At 35.6% G+C, this 18,834-nt stretch overlaps 1 protein-coding gene across 1 annotated transcript in view; it reads left to right on the top strand.

Annotated features, from left to right (window-relative positions):
• VPS13B (vacuolar protein sorting 13 homolog B) overlaps positions 1 to 18,834 on the top strand; it is a 431,388-nt gene that overhangs the window by 121,723 nt on the left and 290,831 nt on the right. Inside the window, exons 18-19 of the mRNA XM_005423449.3 lie at positions 15,623 to 15,757; positions 16,611 to 16,784. Coding sequence (XP_005423506.1) covers positions 15,623 to 15,757; positions 16,611 to 16,784 — 309 coding nt within the window. The remainder of the gene's footprint in view (positions 1 to 15,622; positions 15,758 to 16,610; positions 16,785 to 18,834) is intronic.

Here is an 18,834-nt window from a genome sequence, read left to right on the forward strand (position 1 = left end):
TTTTTATTTTGTTATGACATGTTTTAGTGGCTTTTTATACTGAATATGCCTTATAGTACTGAGTCTGGTCATTCTTAGTACCGTTCATCTGAGTCCGCATTTATGATGACCTGTTTGGCTTAAATAAACAAGCTACCTTTACACGCATGAGGAAATGACTATGTTGTTATTAGTTACCTATCAGTAATTATAATGATTAGATCTTATGTTACCATAATATTAACATAACCTTCATGTACATTTCTGAGCCCCTAGTAGTGATATTCCTGGTGGATGACACATACATGGTCTTGAAATGTCATTAGGTCATGTTTAGGAAAGTGACCTTTAGGAAGCCCCTTCTCTTCTTTCTGGAAAGGATGCAATTAACTTAATGAAGCAGGGGCAGTTGGGAATGGATTCCTGCTCATAGTGTTCCCAGGTGCTGCTGAAGTCCTGGTCTATGCAAGAAACAATGTGGTTATGTTCTCAGTGCCAGTCAATGTCTACTGTACCAAGGTGTCAAATTCATGTCTTCCCCTCAGCGCATGAAATTTGAAAGAGCTGTTATGAGTGTGTAAACATGTCGCCATCAGAAAAGAGAGCAATATTCAAGGTCTGGTAAATTTTTGTGTTTCCAAACAAACACCAAAAGAGAAGCAAGCACAGGTGCCTGCATATTTGAACTCAAAGTTTAATGGATGAAATTAATCTAGGATTAGTCCTGATAGCCTTCATAGTTTCTCATCTTTTCTGAGGCAATTTTTAAATGCTGAAATACATACCATACAGCGACTGTTCTGAATAAATAGGTGGCAAACGGTTTTAAGAATTGTGTTCATTTTCTTACTGATTCTTTTTATTCTTGATTTTGAAATATGAAGTTTCTTAAAGGAAACTTGCATAAAATTAAGTTTACTGCTTTTTCTGGTTGATTAAAATATTTTTAACATCTGTACGACCACCATGAAATTCTCTGGATGCTGATGTCTTCTAAACAGTACTGAGAGAAAGTAATTTTAGTTGAGTTTTAAAATTTGTTAAAATCAGTTCAAATAAGCAAGTTAATCACAGTAGTTTTCATTCTGCACTTCTCTTTATCAAGTGTTTTTAGGAATTCACCTGTGATATAAGCAAAAAAAGGAATAGAAAAATCCTATGTGGCTATAGTAAATGTGACAAAGCATAATATGTAACTAGTAAGAAACTTTGATATACTAACTATAATTGATTCCAGCGATTTGTCTGTTAAAGCCAATGCAAATAATTGTAACATCTGTCAAAAACCAACCACTAGCATGAAAACCTTTTAACATTTTTGCACTCAATAAACTATTTTATACATAAACTACCTTATTGTTTATATTAAAAACTAAAAAATATTCGGTCTGTTCCAGCCATTCTAACAAAAACTTTAATAAGTAGACATTGCATAAAAATGACACAATCCAGCAGTTATTTGGTAAGGCCAGCATAATCATAAATTTACCATCCACGCTTTTCCAAAAATACTAACCCATATTGTTCTCTCTGGACCTGTTGCAGGGATGACTAATCCAGCTGCTGAGGTCTCCCTTTATGTGTTTGATGGAACACTTGGCTTGCTAGACTACAGCTGTGTGTTTATGTGCGGTGCACACCTGCAGGGGCCTGACAAATAGCTGTAGTATGCAGAGTATACAAAATTACCCTGGCAGTGCTGCAAATAAGGAAGTGTCTGTTTTGAAGTCCATATGTGTGTGAGCTTGAGATGCCAGCTGGGGTATTTATGTTGCATTGCACAGATGTAAAACTGCCAACTGATTTTATACCAAATAAAGGCTAATCTTTTTATACATACTCGGTGTCAGAGTTATGAAGTGGTACATTAGAATGTTCTCACGACTTAGCTCTTTTAAAATAAAAGCTGACATTAAAAATGCTCAAACGCACAATATGCATAGATACTAAAGATAAAAACGTGCTGTATTTACTAAGATATCTGCTGTAGCATGGTATTCTAAAGGTTTTATTGTTGCTGATGTATAGTTTTTAGCTGCACATAATCAGGACTTGATTTATTGTGTGCACATACACTATGCTATATATTCTTTTTTCCAGGAAGTCACTTCAGCTCTGTGGTGAATCCAGTTTATGGGTTCTGAAATGTGAAAGCCCAATTTATATAGCTACTTTAACTTGAAAGCTTTGCTTTCCTATTTTCAAATGTTCTTGAGCACAGTGATAATTTTTCATCAAATGTAATATGTATTTTTAAAATTGTTATAATTGTTAGTAAACCTTGTTTGTGAAAAAAATTTAAAGGTAACACTTGCTTCCAAATACAATTTCTTTCTTTAATTTTAAAGAAAATTAAAATGGAAGCACTGATTTCATTTGCTGAAGCTAACAAATAGCACAGACACAAGTTCTGATAGTTTGATGATTTTAGTCAGTAGCTTGGCTTTTGGTATGAAGTGGTTGTAAAGAAAACAAGGTGAAATTAATAGTTTGCTTTGGATACTTAAGTACTGCATGCTTAATCCTTTTTAAATGGCTAAAATGAAGGCTTAGTGGCGGGAGAGAGGGTTAATGTGCAGATGTGGAAGTGGACAGCTTTTGCGCTTTTGACTACTTACTGGAAGTTCTCTAAGCACTTAGCTACTTTTTTAGGCTTAACACACTTTTCCTTCAATTAATCTTTTTCACATTACTGTGTGAAGCAATTTTAGTAATGTCTTTAATTTATTGTTTATTCTGGGCTACTAAAATACTTGGAGATGTGCAGAATTCTGCTTTGTCCCAATGTAGACTTGAAATGCATTTATGCTACATGTGTAAGAACAAAGGAAATGGGAGCATCATTGAATCATGTCACTATAGAATGTGTCCCAAAGGACTTAGGAATGTATTTTGCTAACTGTGGTGCACATCTTAGAACTGGCTAGCCATCACACACAGCTCAACAGGCTGGTGGAGTTTTTTTCAAAGCAAAAGAATTTAATACGTATACACATATGCATGCACAAGCTCACCCTGAGAGTGCTGTCCTGGACTTTTTGTGCTTAAAATGAACATCTGCAAGTATCCCTCAGAAGCTCAAACATTATCCAGGTTTACATGGTTTAGAAATAGAGTTTTTTGATGACTGAATTTTAGAGCACAAACCTCAGGCATTACTACTATGAGTTAGCTGAAGAGTTGAGCTGTACCCCCAAAAGACTGCCTAGGCATGTCCTCCTGGCTGACATAGTAAGGGTGCCTGTGAGATGCTCAAACCAGCATTAACTGCTGAGAACGAGTCTGTGAGCAGAGAGGGCTGGGAAACAACACAGAATGCCAGATCTCGGTGAAAAATGGAAACACTTCCAAAGATGTTACTTCTGCTAGATGACTATAGGAAGTCTTAATTGTTGTTATATCCTCTATTTAGAAGGTGTATTCAAGACCAAAAGAGCAGAATTCTGTTGTTGGGTAAAGAAATATGTTGCAAAGATGGTTCAGTTATTTTGTGGCAAGACCAGCTCTGTTATGGAAGGATATCACTTCAAACAGATTGCCGCTGCTGCAGGTTGCAAACACACAACTGAAGGCTTCTAGTTCTCAGCTCATGCACAGATGTCTTTCAATAAGTTTAGCCAGTAATTTCTTCAAATTGCTCAGTTTATCAGCAGCACATGTCATCAATCCTGGAGTGGTTGCTCAAGTCAAACTACAGAATCCTTAGCTTACAGACACAGCTGCAAACAGGTGAACAGGCAGAAAGTAATTTGTGCAGCTTGGTGGCTGTCAGACAAAAGACAGACAATCTGTGTTTAAAACAGATTGCAGGCCTTGCATGAGCCAGACAAAAGGGATTTCTACAACTGCAAATAATTCCAAGGTTAACATATTTTCCTTTCTGCCATTAGGTGATTTGTTAAAATTGGAAACAATGAGCATTATAAATCTACACAGAAACTAGAGATAAGATGAAAGAGAAAAACAGATCGCTAAATAAGTTTACATCCTTCTGTTGAAAAGCATGCAACTGGTATTCATATAGCACTCCTTTTTATAAACTAAGCTAGTTATAATACCTATAGGGACATTTATTACAGATTTTTAGTTATGCTAAGGAAGTCTAATTGGGAAAAGACACAAGAGTATAGAAACAGTAAGTTTGTAGTATTGTTCCTCTGTCTTAAAAACTTGACTTTTTTCCTCTTTTCAAAATTTCCTTTGGTTGTTATTCAAAGATAATGTGAAGATTTAGCAGGATTTAGTTTTAACTTTGAAGTCCTCTCTTTCTCAGCTATTTTACTATTGGGTAGATTTACCAAGATTTACTGTACCAAGTATATCAGTGTAAGAAATTTGTAGCAAACAAGCGTACTGTAGTGCTAACCTAATTACAATAAATTAGAAAATATGCAATTGCCCAATCACAGATATTACCTCAGATGTATGGCTATAGAATATCTATTCCTTCCACTTCTCATGGGCTCAGTAAACTTGCCTTGACCTCAAAACTTCCATGAGGTACTAATCAAGGTAATGTAATATAGCCCTTCTTCCTGTTTAGTTCAGTGAGTAAGTACTTATGTGCAGTAATATTGATGGGTAATTCTATGCCTAGTTTAAGTTCTGGCAAATTTATTTTCCACGTTACTTAAAACTTACCAGCAGATAGAGATTGTGAGTGGAGGAAGATGCAGAAAGTAACTGTCTGCTGTAAAGTAGCATGTGCTTTTGTGATGATATGATTCTGTGCATAGGGGATGAATCATTCTGCTTTGAAATACATGGAAATCAATGTATTTTGTGTGTTATATGTATTACAGTGATATAATGAATACAATGGATAATCATGCAAAAGTGTTTACAAAACTTACTTTTGTCCCATCAAAAGCCACTGTTGTTTTCTTAATGAAAAAATTAAAATATGTTCATTTTGTTACAATCGTGCCTATATTACCTACTTGAACCCAGCATAAGTATTGCCATAATTGTAAACTACTGTTGTACAGCTATTTCAAGTTCTTAGTATTATTGGAATTGTGCACTAAATTCTGCAGGGAAACCTGATGCTGAGGCTGAATTAAAGAATTCTTTAAATTTCTCAACTATGAAGATATCACAAGCATGTGCTTCAATAAGCTGTAGCACGGAAGTACCCTTTTTCATGTTTTCTGACAAAATACAAATTCCAAGATAAAATTGTGTCTTTAATATGTGCTGTGTTACAAGACTCCTTGTATTTGGATTTTCTTCTATTTTTTATATCTTAACAGACAGCAAGGTTTTAACATTTCAAAAATTATTCACACTAATGCAGATTTTCTATTCTTTGGCCAGGAAAGATTATATACCAGGTTCTTTCTTTGTAATGCTCACAGCACGTGCACTGCTTGTTGATTGTGCAGTGTGAACGCTGCAGATTGCAGCCTGCCATTGCTATGGTGTTCCGTGCATGGGCTTCATGTATTCACTGTAAAGGTGAGATCATCATCTTTAAAGGATGGTTTTAATTTGTGTTGATGAATCAAGTGGATACTGTATTTAAGGAAGGGGAAAAAAGTGTATTCATGCAGGTTGCTGTCTGCAGTCCAAATTGCTGATCAGAGGGTCTTTATACACATCGGTAATGTGCTGTGCAATATAAGCTGAAATATATTCCACAAGGGAGGAAAACGGAATAGGTTACATACGCTGTTCCTAAGTGCAATGAATATAAAACTCCATTACTCACTTTAAGCAGGTGCTTTTTATATGAGGCTTTAAAGAAATATAAAACTGCTGGTGAAATGATTGGTTTGTACAGACACGACTTAACTTCCAGTACTTTGACCAGATAAAGAGGCTAAAAATATTTCTACAAACATTTCTTTAATGATTTCAAGGATTAAAGGTTAATATCCTCCTCATGTAAGAAACTGCCATTCCAGACACTAAATGTATTGTTTTCTTTAAGTCCTCAGGAGTTCCATAGACCATTTAAAAGAAAATACAAACATGTTTGTTAAAATTAGAGCATTGTGTTTTTAAGTTGATATCCTAAACAATCTATATTAGATTGTTGGAAGGAGTACATTGATATAAAGAAAAGCAGTGTGGTATAGAAATTGTGAATAAGAATGATTCTTCAGTTAGAAAAAACCCTCATCTTTAATGAAACTGAAATTTTGTCATCTATGTGCATGGAAAACCACATGTAAAGGGGCAAACTCAGACCTTTTATTTAAAGCAGTATATACTTTCTGAGAAGGAGATTCATGGGAAGATTCTTCATGATAATACTGATCTACTGTATTTTAATCTTTCTGTTTCATTTCTATCATATTTTATTTATCCACCATATCTGAATGACTGTTTTCCTGTCATTTCCTACTCATTTACAGTCAGTGATTGTAGCAGCAATCTCTGTAGTCCATCTTTTAATCATGTGACTCTGGGCTTTCTTCACTTCCCAACTGAGGGATGTTAACATTCTCTTTTGCTTCTCTCTCATGCCTAGCAACTCAGGAAATTAACTGTTAATGATTACAATTTAGATGTTCCTTATTTTTGATAATACTGTTACTGAACACTTCTGACCTTCTTTTGAATCTTTATGAACCTTTGCAATTTCCTTACTGCTTAAAGGATTACTATGTCCATCCTCTAGTATCCTCCTCTTGTTTACCTTTTTACTGGTCCATAACTGTGCTGTCCTATATTCAATAAGCTCCAACTGAGCCTGTGAGAGATTTCAGCCATTGGATATTGTGTTTGACAGCAAACAGGTGACCAGGTGTCATGTGTTACAGGGAAGCTCATGTGTAGGTCCAGGTGATACCTGGCACTTTTGTCTTTAGCATGGTAGATGTGTTACATAGCACTGTAAGGTTTGGATCTGTTCTGGTGAAGGAGGCTTTTAAAAGGCAATGCAGACTCATAGGAAATGTTTATTAGTTTTATAGTTGCCAAATAGTTTATTTGAGTAGATGTGCCTTAGAGAACAGAGCTCCACAGGTGCAACAGAAGGTGATAAGGTCTGAGATGAGCTCTGATTTGTCTGAGAATTTGTTTTTTCATCCTACAATTTGCTGTCCTAGAAAGTTTCTCTTTAGTTGCTACCCAACTTTTTACTAAAAGAAGAGTTGTAAAATGCAGAGTTTAATCCAGAGTCTAAGATAAATTGCACTTTTTGCTTAATGTGTTTGAAGATAAGCCCTTTGAGCTAGTCCCGGATTGCATTTGAACTAGACTAGATAGAAAATGCATTTCAGATTTTTGAGATCCTGTTAGCATTTACTAATGAGTGAAAGTGTTTTCATATATTTTACATGTTGACATTTGGCATGAGCTATTATTAGCCTCAGATACAGCAAAACTACTGTATTTGAAATGGATAGAAGTCTTGTACAACTGAGATGGAACCAACCAATTGCAAATGCATGGCTTCCAACCAAAGGGTGTCTTACTGAGGATGGGAATTGTGAGGTCTTTATCTATCTGTCTGTCTTCATTTTTTTCAGAATCTTGCCTGAAATACTTTACTATGCAGGTTTCTCAAGTTCTTATTTATCTGTATCCTATACAGATGTACCCATGTCACTTTTAGCATTTGTCAACTGACAGCACATGGGTATGAGGATTGATAGGACATGCTTTTCTAAAGTTACAGTCTAGATTTTGATAGGGGTTTTTTTGCATTTTCTTGGAAGACAAAATTTTAATTTTATATTAATTTTAATTAATATAAATTTTATTTTTATTTTAATGTATCAACTTAGGCTTCTACCAATTGTCTCAAATGATACAGAATATCTGAAATGCAGCTGTTGAATTGGGCAGAAAGGAAAGTCAGTTATTTTCTTTTTTAACCTATGTTTACAACAGCAGAAAGAGGAGCACTAAAGCTACTTTAATCCTGTGTCCTGACCAGTGTCATATTGCCAAATCCAAAATAATGACTTCAATTAGGTCTGCTTATAAGTCGTGATGCATAAATAGCCCAAATGTTAGCAACAACGAGGTTAATAATAATAAATTGCCCAAAACTGCCCTTGTCACAGCAAAATTTTAGAGTTATTTACAATCCTGTCTATGTTTAAAGATGGAAAATGGTATTCTGTTTCTAAATGTTGGCTATTTAGATCAAAAGGATCCTCAGTCCAACAGGAAGCAGAAGTCTGGTGGTGTGGGATGTGGTCAAAGTTCCTTATGGCAGAGGGGTTTGTGATTGCCTGTGTTGCCCAGGACTGGACTCCTCTGACATGTGGCGTGCCAGGGGAGAGCTGCTTGCCACTCCATAGCCCCACCTTGGCTTGCAGGTCTGCAGCCCATTTTCTGAGCTGCCCTGGTTTTTCCCTACCGGTGCTGAGGTAGAGCTGCTCCCACCTCGTTCCCCTGCTGTCACAGCTCTCAGGCCCAGCTTTGTGTCTCTGCCAACTCCAGGACAGTTTTTGTAGCTGATTTCTCTCACAGAGTGATTGCTACTAGTGACATTCACATCTTCCCCCCTCACATTTTCTATCCTGAAAGAACTTAGCAAATACTGCATAGTAGTAGTTTAAATAAATATTACTAATCACACGTGAAGCTTAGCAGTCAGTGTGCAACACTTGCAAATTGTTGTCCAACTATGCTCCAGTGTTAGGTACCATTGCAGGTGGAAACAGCACTCTGGGAGTTATGGTCGGTCCATAAGGGAATGTTACTAGAAGGGAGGCATAGTTGAAATGTTCACCCTTATCTTCACTAACATCACCTCCAGCTGTGCTGTAAAAAGTGCCTGGAGGGAAGGTGTTTGGTCATCCGATTACTTCTTCTGGTGAACTTGGCAGTGTTGAGTTTACAGTTGGACTTGATGATGTTAAAGGTCTTTTCCAATGTAAATGATTCAGAGGTTCTGAGTGTTTCAGTGGTAGCTGTTTAGTTCTCGTATGAGCATTCCAAATTAAAAAGCACATTTTATCTTACTTAAAACAGATCATCATAATCACTTAAAACAGATCATCAATAAGGAATATTGAAAGCTTCTTCTTACCTAGAATGCTTTAGGCATATTATTCCAAATGTTCTATGTTTTCTTCAATGTTAGTTTTCAGTTTTTGAGCTACAGTTTTCTTATTTACCTCTCTGTTTGAAGAAGGATTTTAGAAAAATCAAGAGGCTTTTGGGTTAGGCATATGGGGACCTGTTTGAAGGCCATAGTGAAGCAGGAACATAAACAACTGGATTTAGTCTTTTTAAAACGATTCTCCCTGTAGGTGAAATGCTGCTATTCTTTAGCAAGCTGGGAAATATTTTGCAATATGTAAATCTCTGTTTATAATGATGATCCTGCATCTTGTTTAGTATTTAGGCAATGGAGAAACCTTAGTTCACAGGCAGTTAAAGGATTTAAGTGATTCATTAGAGAGATTTTAACATGTGCTTTTTACAGCTTATGTTCTGATGAAGAGAATGATACATACTTTTATTGATAAATATTTTATCATTGTTGCCCAAGAACAAAGCAGCTTGACCTTTAGGAAGTATTTCAGTCTGCCACTTAATTTCACCCTTTCATGTATTTACTTTTTCTTTTAGTACCATGGTTGAAGAGAAAATAAATTCGGACCTATTTTTTAGGACAGGGTTCTCTTATGTGTGGAGCTCTGGCCCAGAAGCTCAAGTCGGTAGAAAATCTGTCCAGTTCACAATATGTTAAAGGCAAGACAGGTCTACCATAATCCTGTTGCTGGTGCCCTGTTAAGTCTTGGGAGCGGATGGGGATGAAACAATAATTTCTTAGAATAGTGAAATGTATACTAAGAAATGGTTGACACAGTTACATGAAAATAAATAACTATGATAATCAGAATAGAAACTGTGATATTAAATCGAGTTAGAAAAAACACCCAAATAATTTTACCTTGACAGTTCCTTAAAATAAGCTGCCTGAATGACTGTTTTGAAGAAGTAATAAAATAGTAACCTGTAAGTATGCATATTTGGGTTGCAAAATGTGGTCTCTAGATTATGTTGACAGATTTAAAACATGCAATTGTGAGCACAGTGAAGATCCTTGAAGTACTTTGTTGCAAAGATTCAATTTTACTATGGAAAAACTGCAGAAAATACCTATACCCCAGCTTCTAGGGTTTTTTAGGAAAACCTCTCATTTTCTCTCTTTTTCCAGTTAAGAAAAGGAAGTGGGAGAGTGTGCGAGGTGGAGGAGGGAACCTTAAACACAAGACCCCAGTGATTTCAGGTGATGTGTGTTAGGAAGCAGAATGATTGAAAGAAATATTGAAGTTCCTATGTTGCTGCTGTTTTATTGCAAATAAGAATGTGAAAGCTTTATGCTCTCCCAATGCTTTGAACGTGAGAAATAGAACTGGTGCCAGTTAGAGCTGGTCTTTGTGGCTTTTATTATGTTCTTTCTGAAAGGAGGAAGGAATTAAGTTTGGTTTTAGCTTGGAGTTTCTCAGAAGCGCCATCTCTCTAGCCAAGCCCAATACAGACTCCAGAAATTCTCACTGAGAACTGCCTAAGCAGAGGCTGAATACAGATGAATATCTCTTAGGAAAGAAATGAGGTTTCTCTTATGCTTCAATTTGTTTACTAGCTTTTCTGTGTTAGTCATGTAAAACCTAAATATATGTTTCTGTGAAAATAATTTGACATTTTTGTCATGATTCCAGTAAGACTTATGCTTTAATGTTATTTCATTTAGTTAATAGCTCCTTACTTTTATTCATGGATTGATCTTTTTACTGTTTGAAATTATTTTGACAAGTATGTGACAGTCTTTTACTATATCATGTTGCCAAACCATAGTTTATTGGTACTTAATACTTTAAATATTGAGATTTTCCCTTCTGAGGCCACAGACTAAATGTGGGGACAATTCATGTGGAGTTGCTTCTAGAAGTTTGTCATGCCTTATTAATTTCCTGTTTCATATTTTGCAGTTCTTTTATGAGCTTTCTAAATAATTATTGTATTTCAGGGATTTGGTGGCACGCAGTTCTGTCTGTTTTCCTCAGAATCAGTAACATTCCTCTTTTCTGGTTTTCTGTGCTTGTTATTGATCAGTTTAGATTTAGTTTCTTGGTTTGCTAGTGATCATTGCAAATTCCCCTTATCACAAATGGATTGGTAAAAGATGTTTGTTGGTAAAATCACTAATTAGGTGATGTTTTTAAACAGGCCTTAAATTAAATGAGTGCTTAGGTTTCTAGGCTTGCCAGAAGAAATCCTGAGCTCATCTATAAAGACATAGTTGTGATCTGCCTTTAGCTGTTTGTTTCTCCCTGCTTGCATGTGGAATGACACTGTATGCAGGAACTTGGGGCAAGCTGTGTGGTTGGATTATGTACATGGAACAGACCAAAGCCATATCTGGAATGTTGGAGGGAGGGTGTGAATACCTGTTTCAAAGTGTGGGAAAACCTTTCTTGACAGCATAATATTTCTCTGTGTGTACCTGGATCACAACAGCTCTTCAGGCTTGGAGTTTAAATTAAAGTGAGTTAGTGTGTGCAAGGTGTAAATTGTGAAAGGTGTAGTAGATTTTAAATTAGAAAACCTTTCTGCCTATTTTTGTGTTCTACCATATGGAGAGAACAGATTTTAAGTCTTTGATGATATGAAGTATTCTATGTGTCTGAATCAAGTGAAATAGGCTATACTTGATCACTGAATATACACATGGCTATGTATTGGGAAGGAGACACTGGATTTTTACTGCAAATCATTCTACAATGGGCAACATATTTCCAGGAAAAAAACCCCAGAGATCTAGTAAATTTATCTGGAAGGAACCATGAGTTACATTTGATGGTAACTGGCGTATGTATCTCTTTCTCCATAAACTCTTTGATTCCCCTATTCCTGGTGAAAATAATACATTAACTGAAGAAGAAGTGATTTGTACTAAGAAAAAACATGTTGCCCTAATTTGACTCCACTGGGCAACAAAGTCAAGTAAATCCAAGTGGTGCTTTTTCAAGTGAGATTCCAGAAGAATGAGTACAGCACAAGTTCTTCTCTCTTGTCTAGCACCTTGGAAATAAGCCTTTCTCCTACTTCACATGCAGGATGTTGAATTTGCATAATGTTTGCTGTTGGCAATGATAGATTTGGTTTTCCTAGTGTTCAAATTCGTGTACAATGTCTTAATTAAAATGTTGTGGTCTGTTAGTCTCCATGCAAATTTTCAGTTAGTACATGGAGGCATGGAGCATTTCTAATCTAGGAGTTTGAACATCTTCATACTCAATCAATCCCTTAAAACACTACTTTAAGAAAAGTTCATAAACATTGTGGGGAGTGAAGGAAGCTCTGGTCTTTGCTTGCTTAAACATTTGTTTGCTGAAATGGGTGTTTAAGGAATATTTTGGTTCTGTGAACAACTGTTGAGACTTCAATTTTATAATAGTACCATGATGAAAGAAATAAGGGAGACTACTGGGGAGGAACTGAAGTTATAGGGATGCAACCTACAGATAGAGGCATATGAAGGAAACAGGGCTTCTTTCTTCTCTGTAGAGCAGCTTGCCAGTTTGACAAGTTTATGAGATGGCTCATAATTTCCGAAAATTTTCAGACTGAAGAAAATGGCCTCCTATTTTAAACCAGTTCATTAGAGATGGTTCACTAAAAGTCTCTAAACTTTCTGTGCCTTGAAAAATATTTGTAACTTGGCAAGGGTGGTCACCTTAAGTTTAGGTGATTTTTGTCTTTGTGATGAAAGTCTAGTTAGACATTCTAAGTTTCTTGTGTTCTCTGTATAGGATTTCAGTAATTATTGAATAGGTTTTTTTAGTATCCATCAGTCCAGAGCTGTGCAACCGGAGTGGAATTTTTTTCTGGCAACTTCTCCTTGGTTACTGTGATATGCTGTATTTATCAGGTGTTGAAGCTGAAAGCAGGTTGGCATTTGACATCAAAGAAACATAGAGAAGGAAGGCATGAGATACTCTGTGTTTTCCCAATACTTCCCTATTTTCTGTCAAATAGTTGAAAGCAATGGACAAAGTATTTACCGTAATCCTGTAACAGAAAAAAACAAAAAAAAACCTTATTACTGCTACCAGTTACATCTTCATATGCATTAAAATATGATGGTTAATTCTGTGATCATATATTAAGGGTTTGTGGGTTAAAAAGCTGCTAAACCGTGCAGCTTTACGGCCTCCCATCATGGTCCTTAACTGCTGGCTGAGTGAAAAGCAGTTCATTGGCTCATTTGAGCAACACTTTATTGACTGTCATGAATTTGATGATTGAAGTTGAAGAGGGCAAATACACTCACGTTTTCATGAAGGTTGTAGAAAATAAGTGTCTTGGATAATGCTGTTGTATCTTGCTGAAATTCAGTAAGTCAGGAAGTTACTTGGTGAGGGACTAGGAGTTAACAGAAACAAATAGTGAGCATGATCATACTTAACTTGGTTCCTTTTTTTCAAATAGGATACGAAACTAAAATTTATGTTATGTATGTAAGTAACATGGACAATTTTAGTAGCAATGCAAAGAAGTTGTCCAGGATAATGAACTAAAAGTGAACTCCATTATGGAAATTATTTAGTTTTAAAAGTACTTAGTCTTCCATAGGGAAGTGAGAGAAATGTATTGCACATCACAGCTTTAATTTTGATTCTTAAAAGAATTGCTGAAAAATGAAAACAGCAAGAAACTACCAGTTTTAAGAGGACTTAGAAGACAGGGGTCAAATTGTGACCTCAGTTTGATATGCTTTAACTGTAATATTGGCTGCTACAAACAGTTTAATAATCTTTGTTTAGAATTGGCAGAATATTCCCACCCACCCCCACCCCCCTTTTTCTTTATTTGAATGCAATGGCCTCTATTTTGCACAAATTTATAGGAACTATGAGGAAGCAGAAATGCTTACAGATATCCTAGTTTCTTTTCACAAATTCATGTATTGTGTCAGATACCATGCCTTAGATCAAAGGGGATTTTCAGCTTTAAAAGAGGCTTACCATGGACAAAAATGGGGATGATGGCCTGTTCACAAGACAAACTGGTAGTTGGTCTTCCAGACTGAGAACTGATGGGGTGTTGTAAGGGAAGGCACACAAATTAGTTTCAGTGAGTATACTTTGAGCCTGAAGCCTTCCTGAGTCACAAATTAGGAGAAGTCTGGACATACCTCAAAGACAGAAGACAGGTTAAATGTTGATAAGAAATAATACCTTGAGTGTGGAACCTACTTTCAGTTGGCAGTCTGCTTTGCCATGTGCTGTGTGTCCCTTCATGTGTTTCTTCTTTCTTTCTGTCTTGGAAAGTACTTTTTATTCAAAAGTTATTTTAATGTCTTACCAGAAAAAAACTTGAATATATGTCAAGACTGCTTGCTAAATGATTTTGTATGCACCACAAAATATTCTTCGATCTTTAGGAACTGGAATAGTCACAGTGAACTAAGCATAATTACCAAGTTTAATCTGAAATCTTCTGTTCCCTATAATTTCTTTTAGGATTTTTTCCTTACTAGTTAATATATATTAAAGGTTGTTCTTTGAGTTAAGTCTTGGAGAGATTTTGCAAAAAACCTAAATAATTAATTCTGTAGATAATTACACTTCAATAATGTGTTTAATAATCTTGTCATATGTATAAAAATACTTTTTTACTTGATATTTCACAATACTTTCCTTGCATAATTATGGATTTTGGAACAAATTCTATGTTACGTACATGAGGAAATGGTTCCATAATTATACTAATGTTTGCATAATTAACAAGCTGCTTGCCAATTTTAACTGACAAATTCCAAGTTGCTTCTGCACGAGGGGAAAAAAAAAACATAAAAAAGGCAACTTCTGTTAGTTTTTCCTTTCATACTTCTTACAGGTGTTGAAACTATTTATTTCTAATTTGCTAGTGAATTTATGTGTTTTTTTTCTGATAGGCAGTGTTGTACAGATTTGGAGGGCTGGCTTCCTCCACCTGTGCTCTGGGGCTGTTTTGGGGGGCTGCCCTCAAGCGCTGCCAACAAATCTCAGTCCTGGCTTGTACAATCCCCTGCTGCTTCTGCCGCAGTTCTGGGCAGCTCTTCAGAAGTGACTGCCAATAGCACTGACTTCTTCCAAGTGGTGCAGTAGTTTTCTGGTGCTCACAAATGGGGGCTGAGGAAAGACCACCAAAACTTATTTCCACTTGTGACCCAAAGCAAGGTTTGAACTCTAGTTTCCGCTGAAAAATGGCAATGTGCTGTTGGCCTTCTGTACTGCTCAGCTGCATGGATCTAATGCTTTACATAGCTACTGAGTAAAATGTTGATGTCTAAATAAAGGCTGAAAACACTTAGTCATTTTAAGATCCTGAAATTAAATGGTTGTAATAAAAACATGAAGGAGAATAGTTAATGTGGCACTTATAAAGTGAAAATGAAAGTATATCTATGTGTATATATGCATATTTGTTATTTCAATTTCTAAGTGGTCTTGTGTGTTTTCCTCACAGTATCTATATATATTTCGTGCATAATTGTTTGTATTAAAAAACCCATATGCAGCATTCTTTCACTTTCATTTAAAACCTGTGAATCGCAACAAAAATGCTGTAAGAACATCTAAGGTAGATAATTAAAATATAATTAAGTTTAAATGCCTTGGTGAAGGAATATAAAAATATTTAAATTCAACAGGCTAGTACATTTGCAGTTTTCTTTTATTAGGTGTGAAATCTAAGAATCCCCTGCCAACTCTTGAGGGCTCAATCCAGAATGTTGAATTGAAGTACTGCGGCACATCATTGGTCAAATGTGCCTCTGGGACCGTGGGATCAATAAAAATTTGTGCCAAAGCCCCAGGTATGTGCAGCTGGACCATGTAAAACTTTATTGCCTGTATAGGAGAATTGGCCTTGCTTTTTACAAGGGGAGTTACTGAAACAAGAATTTACTCATTGTTCCTGTGAATCAGAGAGGGGTTTTTGTATTCTGTTTTGGGGGTTTGTTGTTATTATTAAGTATGTCATGATGATCCAGTCTTGCCTAGTATAGTCAAATTTTACACTGAATAAAGAAAAATATTTTATTTTTTTCTGCTGAGACAAATACTAATCAGGAAGCATTCAAAAAATAGGAAAATACAGAATATTTTCACCTAGCTTTATCCTTAGCATTATTTTGGTGTATTTTCTTGACTGTTTAATGCCTCATTTTCCATTAATGCTACAGGTATGTATTTTGCTTGTAAAGTTTTTGAGGACTCTGTGATTTTTTTTTTTTTTTTTTTACTTCTTTAATACAGTTTTTCCTGAGGAGCATGTGGGAACTTATCAATGTGTATGATGTCTTTATGGATAAAAAGCAGCTAAAGTCAAGAACATTAAAAATTGAGTGTCTTTAAATTGAGATCATGGTGATGTTTAAGAAGATTACTTTATAAAATTTTATAAAATAATTTATAAAACAGTATAAAATACTGTTTTAAAGATAATAAATTACTTTATTTGAAATCCTCCTGGAAGTCAAGGCATTTACAAGATAAACATTAAGTAGATTGCCAGATAGTTTATGTGATGCTGCTCTTTCTATTTGCTCTTTTAATTCTGTATTCGCAACGTAAATTAATAGCTGTTCTCTTTGGACTAGTGAATGTTTGTCTTGAAAGTTCATCTTGTTACACTAATAGCAGTAAGGAATCTAATTTTTATCTTAGGTGATGGTGGAAAAGAGAAGCTGATTCCTTTAATTCAAGGCCCTTCTGACACCAGAGACTTACACAGCAGTAAATGGCTCAATGAGAGTAGAAAGCCAGAATCTCTCTTAGCTCCAGATTTGGTAGCCTTTACAATCCAAATTCCACAGTATATGGACTACTGCCATAATTCTGGTAAGTACAAAACTCTTGTTAAGCTGGTATCACATTACATTTTTCCTATCCAATGTGATTTTCAAAAGAGGGGCTTGATATAAAATGTGCCAAATGTCAAAGTGTCTTCCAAACACACTGCACACATTGTAACTTTAGCTCACTGTGAGACAAAAGAACTGAAAGCTGCATTTTGATTTATGTCTTCTTCAATAAGGAGTGCTTCATTAACTTTGGTTGCCTTTTAAAATAATCATATGAAACTTTTGTAAACTTCAGGCGGGGGAGGGAGGAGAGGCAGGATCCGTGAAGAAAATACTAGTTCCATTCTCTCTTCCTGGTACTGGGTTGGCCTTCTTATACAGAAGCTGACATACTGGATTTAAAATGGTTCATATAAATTTATTATTAAGAATTTGTTTATCATAAAATTTGCTAACAATAAAAAATAATCTAAAAAATACTGCAGGGCACACGTCCGACCTCATCAAATTTGATGTTGTGGTGGCCTTAAATCAGAAGTTAATAATTTGTGAGAGTTGTTTGGCTAAATTTAAGGGTGTTGTTGACTTTGTGGGCATAAATACTTTTACCTGACATTCTTATGGTTTCTGTGGTCTTTAAACAAAACATTGGTCTGTTTTAAGCAACACTGAAAATTTTTAAGTATGTCTAGTTTGAAATAACTCATGTAGTTTGTGAAATACACATGGAACTGGGTTTTGCTGTCCGTTTGGTGCTTCTTAAAAAACATGCTTTCATGTTTTTCAAAGCTTATTCTATGGCCATGCTAGGCATGGAATGAGAAGTAGGACAAAAACAATCCAAAAAAGTATCTGGGTTAAGGATTGTAAAAGAATTACCTGATCCCAATATTATTAAACACAGAAGTAACTTGAACTCTTCAAGTGTGCTTTTTTTTCTGTATTTTTTTCCTGTGAAATTTTTCTTGAATGTCATTAGTCTGAAAAGTAACAGTGAATTTATTACTGTCATTGCAATTTTTATGTGCATATGTAAGCAACATTTGATTCTTACACAGAGTAAATATTTGTAAGCACTGCACTTCAGCAGTTGTTAGGTTATTTTTTCAGTAATTGTACTTCTGTGTTTTTTGGATAGCATCGTGTTGGAAATGTTTACAGCAGTGTTGTTATAACAATTATCTTCAGGTCCTGCTCCTAAAGCATTGCCAAAAAGCAGTTCAGGATTCAATAATATCTGAGTTAGTCAGATGAAGCTAAAATCGGTTGCACCTGTTGATTCACTTAAATACCTTTTAAATGTTCATGACACCAATATTTATTACTATGACTAATTGCTGCATTTCTTGCCTTTTTTGAGGATTTTTTGTTTAATTTTGAAATTTTGGTCTTAGTCTATGAATTATAATTTAAAGGCTCTGTGGATACATATACTGTACACTTACTGTTTTGTTACAGGTCATAAGGATCACATACATTTTTGCTCATCAGTATTATACATGTTCCAGTTAGATGGTTGGGAGTCCTTGATGGGTTGTTACAGGAGGTGCTTAATGAGAATTAAGGCACTGACAAATGAAGTGCTGACCAGGCTCACATCCAGGGATTTTGAGATACAAAACATTTTTTTGCAATAGACAATTGTCTGTGGTACCTGTTTCGTAGATGAATGGACATGCATTAAAAATGTGAAGATTTTAGAGTTGAAAATGTTCTGGACACTTCACCTGCTCCCTCAGCATCTCAGGGAAGTTGTATTGATTCTGTGTACCCAATGGCTGTCACTAACCTGCTGTGGCTCTGCTCCTGTCAGGTGGCACCTGCAAGGAGTGACATATGAGAGGAAAAATCTGACTGATTTGCTCAAGGTTCAGTCTCATTCAACAGGAAGAATGGCATACTGCAAATTACTTAATTTTTTTTAAAACATAACTTAAACCAGGAGTAATTAATGTTTCATTTGTCTCAGATTTTATACAAAGGATCACCAAACCAAAAGCCTTTGCTTTTAAATACATGCTGAAGAAACTGGGACAATTTTAATACAGGAGATATGGCTATCATTTTCATTATTACTGTGATATTTA

This window comes from Geospiza fortis, unplaced genomic scaffold (genome assembly GCF_000277835.1).
Source record: "Geospiza fortis unplaced genomic scaffold, GeoFor_1.0 scaffold200, whole genome shotgun sequence".
Taxonomy (NCBI): domain Eukaryota; kingdom Metazoa; phylum Chordata; class Aves; order Passeriformes; family Thraupidae; genus Geospiza; species Geospiza fortis.